The following is a 7210-nucleotide window of genomic DNA, read 5'->3' as shown; positions in this document are numbered from 1 at the left end:
CCCCCGGTACTCCTCTTGACCGAAGTCGCTTAAGATAAGGTTGATTGAAGATCCAGACAGCATGTTGGTAATCTTCTGCCACTTGGCGATGACTTGAAAAACTAGTGTGTTTCGGTGCGGACTTAACCTAGTCCACGCTAGGTCCTCGGGCTCACCACGGCAGCTCGCTAACCACTCAGCCACCGCCTCCTCACGCACATGCACAGGAAAGACACTCTTGTATCAAATAATCATCAGATCATAGTAAACAAGCGAACAGTAGACTTTGATTAATAAGCTTTATCTCATTATAGGTACAGAAAAAGGCATCTGGTTCTGTAAGTGTAAATTAAAGGCATTTTGATAATTTACTGCATGTAGGAATCACATGGGCATTATTGAATGTAGCATGAAACATTACTGCATGTGATGCTAGGCATTTTGAATATTACCTGTGTGATTTACATGTAATAAATGATTAAAATACCTTTTATTTTCACTGATAGAGGCAGATATCTTTTTGTGTACCTGAAATGTAGCTCGCTAAATATTTATAATTTTAAAAAGCTGTTGTTCATTCAAGTGTGATCTGACTGTGCTGTTTGATACAACCTTGTCTCTTGTGAGCTGGTGTGGTACATTGGTGATGCAAATTGGCATGTTTGTGATTCATATAAGAAGTTGTAAGTTTTGATGCAAATTGGCATGTTTGTGATTCATATAAGAAGTTCTAATTTTTTTTTGTATACATAAACATTCAACTATATTATTGCATAGAAAGATTGAATATTTATTACAACAGCTGATGTTCACTCAATCACGAACTGGCAATGCATGTGTGCCACATCTACACTTGTGAGAGGACAGATGGAATGAAACTGACTACATATAGTGATTTCTCACCTGATACGTGCTCAGGAGGCAAGGGAGGCATAAGGAGGTGCCTCTTCCCTTAAGGTTTTCACTCAGCCACCCCCTGAGTGTGAGTCTGGCACTGCTGGTTAAAATATGATTGACCTGATATTCACTGGAGAACCATCTTCCTCCTAATTGAATGATAAATTTGTTCTGGGGCTTTCATAACTTTTCCGGTAAATAAAACCATTTTCACGTGATAAAGTATCATACCGCACCCGTAAATGAAGAGTTAGTGCCTGAAAAAGTCCACCTGGTAAAGTTAGATTAGCTTTACCAGGCGGTCTATTTCTGGGACACTGACACTTAGGTTGCCATTCTCAGATGTGTCTGGCTCTCACGTTAAGGAGATCGTTTGGGTTTTAACACGGTGGCAGTGACAGGCCAGATTTGTGGTTTCGCCGTGTTCCAGCGACGGGCCAAATTTTTGCCATGACAGAAACCCCCCAAAAATAGATGATGCATAAACTGATCACAAATTCGATGATATATATTATGAAATGGTTTGCGTGAGTGATGATTTGTTCTCATTTTTCTCACTTAGAGGGGCCTTTAAGAAACATGATACCTGCAGTTACAGGGTTAATGGGTACTTTTTCTTAGTCTTGGTACAAAAGAATGGGCTAACTACCACTAGGGCCATCAAGCTACCCCTGGAAATGTCCAAAACCCCTATGAGAGTCTCGTCAAATGTGTGTGCTTGGATGCCAAAAAATTTAAAAGTAGAACCCTTTGCTACATAGATGCTGAGTTAAAGTTACATGTCGAGTGATTCCACAACAGCAACCACCTGTAACTTATTCTCTCCTTCCAGCAGACATTGAGAAGCAAAAAAATCAAAGAAGACGGAGAGTGAGAAGAAAGAAAGTGGACCAAGTATAAGCTCAATTAGTGAGGAGAAAAGAAAGAGCATCAGAGAGGGGGATCATGGAGGGCAGCGATGGCATGGGTGTGGAGGGAACAGACTCACGGCTCTACCAGATGATCAAGAACGAAATACTGGATGGGGAGTCAATGGACGGGGAGGACCAGGAGGAAGAGGAGCAGCAGCAGGATGATGACGATGATGACACAGAGGCCAAGACTCTCGATGACCACAGGAGGGTAAGAAATGGCGAGAGGGGTACTAGCACTCATTTCTCTCTCTCTCTCTCTCTCTCTCTCTCTCTCTCTCTCTCTCTCTCTCTCTCTCAAGAGCTATAGTCAAGTCCTTTACCTGTTTAGTTATCCTCACAACATGATTCTATTTCCCACGCAGGGTGAGTAGCCTCAAATGATTCAGATTGGAGAAAAAATATGAGCTATCGAGCAAGAAAGTTCAGTTTGGAGGAATTATAACCTCATGAATGCACCACACAACCACTAATACACTGTATAGTTAAAGTGTAGCTAATGCCACAGACTCCCAGTGGTGGCTAAGGCATCACCACACATCCTGTTCCTTGCCTCAGCACACATCCATGGCTCGCTGCACCTGTCAGAGGCTGAGGCTTAACATGGGTATTGAGACATGACTCATTAAGGGGATCTGCAGTGAATATAAAATGAGATAAAATTTACTAAATATTTGAAAAATTCTCATGTGTCTGCTCCCTTTGGCCTGCCTGTGACAAAATTTAAAAATTAGATAAAGTTATGGTGACTTTCCTTACAGCCCCAGTCATTGATTCATCAGTCTGCTGCTGTGTGCTCTCGTGCATCCAGTACGTAAGACTTTTTTATTTTATTTTTTTCAACAAAAAAAAAATGCTGAAATCCTCTCATGTGGTGTTCACTGCATGTAGTGACAGCTTCTGAGTGACATTTGTGGCTCGCCCTTGTGAATGGGCATAACATGTCTTGGCAGAGAGGTTAGCTCAGTGACTCCCTTGTTTGGCAAACATCCAGACATCACACATCCCATCAATATTGAAGGAAAAGACTTGGAGTGAGCTGGAATCCTAAAGAAGAGAGCCAAGAAGGAACTTGAGTTCAACAAAGAGTTTGAGTCAGGAGGAGAGTCCCTAGGGAGGTGGTGCCTCCTGTTGTCCTAGGCTTCAAGCAAATAACACCTCGCAAAAGGGGAGCTGGGTACCAGTTAGATTTTCTAGAGTGCCATGTGGTTGCCACATATTGCTCCAAGATTGATGTGCGCTCACGGATAATCAAGAAGGTGAGGTTTGTGGAAGATAATAGAGCGAGGTCACAGGACCCACATCCCCGCACTTGACCCGTCCTCCCTTTTGCTTGAGCCCACACCCTCGCCCACAGACATTCCTCCCTGTCTTCTGCACCCAACTTGTCTATGCTCCAGTTTGCATCTCAAACTTCTTCCGTGCTTATTCCCTCACTTTCACCGCCATCCCCACCACAACCAGCCACTCCATGAATTATGTTGAAATGCATGATTGATGTAGGCTTGAGGAGAATCAAATCAACCATTGGAACATTGGTCAGGCAGGGCGAAGTAGTGTGTGCCTTCTCACTACCTCATCACTCTTATCCTCTTTAATGACACTCTGCAGCCATTTTTCTGGTTCTAATGGGACTTGTTCAGTGGAAAGATGGAAGAAAGGGCTTTTTTTGCTTTAGGATAATTAATATTTTTAATCATGTTAATGCCTGTATGATGTGTGTTGGGGCTTAGTTATGGAGGTGGTGGCATGCTGGAGTGACACCTTTCTGTGAGCCCTGCTTTCCCAAGTACAGGCAACCCCTGCAGTTTAACATGGTTGTGCTCCAATGAAAGTGGTCAAATAACAGGGGTTGCCAGTACTCCATTTGTCCAAAGTATATAAGTCTTGATTGGGAGGATGTTGGTCTCCAGCCTCCTTCTTAAAAAAAGAAAACCACAACAACTTATCACTGGTGTTAAAATGTATTCATAAGGAACAGTCTATCTATGGTGCATACTAATCCAAGCCTTCCCTCCCCAGGTGAACCAGCAGCAGCAGGAACAAGTACCACTTAAACACGAGGAAGATGATGAGGAGATAGGAGTCCCAGGAGGAGGAGGGGGAGGAAGAGAAGACCTACTACTGAAGGAGGACTCCATGGACGCAGCATCATCAACAGCAGTGGCGGCAGCAACGGCACAACTGGAGATGCACCAGCAGCAGTACATGCTTCTGGAGCAGCAGCACCTCAAGTCAGAGCACCAGGAGGAGGAGGACCAGCACATGGATTACCAGTACCAGGTGCCTCCCCCACCACCCCCTCCACCTCAGGAGGACACTTCCGCCCACCCTCCACCTCCAGAACACCTCCAGCCAGACCTGAGTGACACACCGCAGCACCAGGAGCTCCAGCAGGATGAAGATGCAGCGGTGAAGGCGGCGGTGTCGGCCATAACGTCTGCCGCCGCCGGCATGACGGAGGACAAGGGGGGGTTGGCCGGCACCAAGCGGCCGGCCAGTGACGGCGGCCTGTCTGAGGAGGAGCCAGCAGCCAAGAAGCGCTCCAATGAGGTGGACAAGCTGTGGAAGAACGTCAACGACAACCCCAATGACTTCCAGGCGTGGACACTCCTGCTTCAACACATAGACCAGGTGGTGAGTGCTTGGGGTGTGCGTGTGCATGTGTGTTTGTCTGTGTCTGCATGTGTGTGTGCATATGTGGGTGTGGGTGCATTTGTGTTTGTAGTGTGTGTTTACATTGGTGTGCCCTTGTTTCATTCATCTTCATAATCATCCATCATGCCATAAGCTCAGCATATTGGAACTTCTCCTGTTAACTTAGCCATGATATTGGACTCTTCTTACCATCATGCCTGTGTCCTCTTAACCTGCTGTCTGACACTACTCTCTCTGCTTCAGACTGTCAGCTCACTTTGCTAGTCATTCTCAGCTGTCCTGTCCATGTGGACATCACCATCATCTCTGTCTGTTAGAAGGACTTTTGAGTCTAGTCTTCCTCCTTGTGTTGTGAGGGCCTGAGACATGGAAGAAGATTCCAAAAAGCCACAGGGATCCCTTTGGTCAGACGCTGGAGTGTCTGCCTCCCGTCTTGGGGGTCTGGGTTCGAATCTCGGGTGGAATGTTGGGAAGAAGATTTATTCTCATGCTTCTGTTTATTACGTTTTACGAGAAGGGAAACGTCTACGACAGTATTATTCCTATAATGTAGTAAAGCCACTGTTTGCTTCATTTCATAGATAAATTTCTGTGACTAGTAATATTCATCAATGCTTCATACACATTTTTCACGCTTGACTCATTTAGTGTTTGAAAGTTTCTTGACATTTTTGCAAGAAAGTTTCTTGGCATTTTTGCAAGTGGCTGCAGTGCATTGATCAGACTGGTGGATGTGCCAGCATGTTGGTGTAGGGGCATCTCTGTGCTCTTCAGCCCCAGAATTATAGAGTTCATGAAATTAAATTCAACCTACTTATATAATCTATTTTCTTGCATATCAAATTTTTGTTTTTAGTCCACTTGTTCAGATCATTATTGACCTAAGTGGGCAAGATTCTGTCCGAGTATTCCATGTAGCCTCATAGGATGCAGGTGCACCATGTGTGCCTGCAGGTCTGCCTCAATGTCACTCTCAAATGCATTTACAACAGTTCACTGGACTAGGTCAGTGACAGGACCAGTAGAGACATCTGGCTCTTGATGAACAACTCCTAATGCTACAGTGAAACATAAGTTATTTATTTTAAGCAGTGGATGACCTCACCCATACTAATACTGAGTTTTGTCCTGTGGCCTTGCTAGAGTGACCTGGAGTCTGGTCGGGAGGCATACAACGGGTTCTTTGAGCGCTACCCCTACTGCTACGGCTACTGGAAGAAGTACGCTGACCTGGAGCGCCGGAAGGGCACCTGGGAGACCTGTAGCAAGGTGAGTATGTCTGCTGACCTGTGGTGACCCTTCCCTGTGTGTGTGTGCGGGTGAGTGAGGGAGTGAGCGGAAATGGATGTGGAGGAGAGGGAAGGGATTAATGACTCTCTCTCTCTCTCTCTCTCTCTCTCTCTCTCTCTCTCTCTCTCTCTCTCTCTCTCTCTCTCTCTCTCTCTCCACACACACACATAGTAAAAAGTTGAGGAAGGGAAGATGCTCAAGAGACAAAGAAATATAGCTTCCCACAAAGAAACATAGAGGTTTGGAACAGACTAAGTGAAGAAATAGTATCGGCAAAGAGTGTGCAGAGCTTCAAGGAAAAGTTGGATAATTATAGATACGGAGACGGGACCACACGAGCGTAAGCCCAGGCCCTGTAAAATAACAACTAGGTAAATACACACACACACACACACACACCCACATGACAAATAGTAAAATCAGGTTGGTGTAAGAGAGGATGGTGGCAATGGTTGAAATCAAATGTGCCTAGGGATGATTCTATGTAAGCATGGAAGCATAAGGAGAGAGGTAATAGGGAGCATATTGAAGGGCAAACATGTAATAGGCATGCTGGAGAGAGGCATCAAATGAGGCAGTGGGAGTATTAGAGTAAAGAGGGATATAAGAAACAGCATCCCCCTCTCAATTCTCATGTGCATCAGAGACATGGACGTGGAATGTAGCGCAGCAATCACTAACACATGGTGGAGATCAGATGCAAAAGAGGTGCTTGTGGTGTGTCAAGATGGGATGGAGAAAGTTGTAGGTCCATGAGGCTAGGTGTGGGTATAACAGCAAAGGATTGTGGAGTTATGGAATTGGTGAAATACGTTAGTCCAAGATGGTTTGGGCATGTGACAAGTGAAGGATGACTTTGTGAAAAGTGTATGAGGACAGGATCGAGGGAGAGGGTGTCAGGATGAGGCCACAAGCGAAAAGGATCAATATAGTGGATGAGTATTGAGGGAGAGTTGGCAGGTGGGGGATTTAATAATTTCAATTGCTGACGGAGTGCCAGAACGGGGATGGCTGGTCTGTTTTGCCATGGCCATCCCCTTGAGGGAAATCCCTGTGAGGGGACAGTGCGCTGAAGACAGGCAGGCAGTGAGAAGTGCAGGAGGCATTATATGATTCACTATTGTATTTTATGTCAAAGATGCACCAACTTTCAAATCAATACTGTTGGGAGACTCACTCTAAACTGCAGTGGCAGTGCCAACATGCTTATACCCAACAAACGGTGGTGCCAAGAGCCTTGTGCTTGGATCAGTGGAGCATGCTAGAGGGTAGACGTGGTACAAGAACACTTTATTTCTCAGCTTCATTGCTCATAAGAGGCCATGTTTGTGAATGTAAGTGTTTATCAGTAGCTCTCCTACACACTGCAGTGGCTCTCTGACACTCATGTTTGTGGCCCATGATGTACAGTCGCGCTACGAAATGTTGACACAACTTTCATAATCTTTTGGACACGGCTAGCGACATCTGGCAAC

General features: G+C 45.3%; 1 protein-coding gene across 3 annotated transcripts in view; it reads left to right on the top strand.

The window, feature by feature from the left end:
- Nucleotides 1-1681: 1681 nt before the first annotated feature.
- LOC127005629 (pre-mRNA-processing factor 39-like) overlaps nucleotides 1682-7210 on the top strand; it is a 21774-nt gene continuing 16245 nt past the window's right edge. For 2 of the 3 annotated variants that reach the window (XM_050874619.1, XM_050874617.1), the window contains exons 1-3: nucleotides 1682-1998; nucleotides 3810-4424; nucleotides 5589-5714. In XM_050874619.1, coding sequence (XP_050730576.1) covers nucleotides 1822-1998; nucleotides 3810-4424; nucleotides 5589-5714 — 918 coding nt within the window. In that variant the 5' untranslated portion in view covers nucleotides 1682-1821. The remainder of the gene's footprint in view (nucleotides 1999-3809; nucleotides 4425-5588; nucleotides 5715-7210) is intronic. The other variant, XM_050874618.1, reaches the window with a different exon arrangement.

The sequence above is a fragment of the Eriocheir sinensis genome, chromosome 30 (genome assembly GCF_024679095.1).
Source record: "Eriocheir sinensis breed Jianghai 21 chromosome 30, ASM2467909v1, whole genome shotgun sequence".
In the NCBI taxonomy this organism is placed as follows: Eukaryota; Metazoa; Arthropoda; class Malacostraca; order Decapoda; family Varunidae; genus Eriocheir; species Eriocheir sinensis.
Note: the sequence above shows the minus strand (reverse complement) of the source record. Positions and strands in the feature narration are given on the sequence as shown.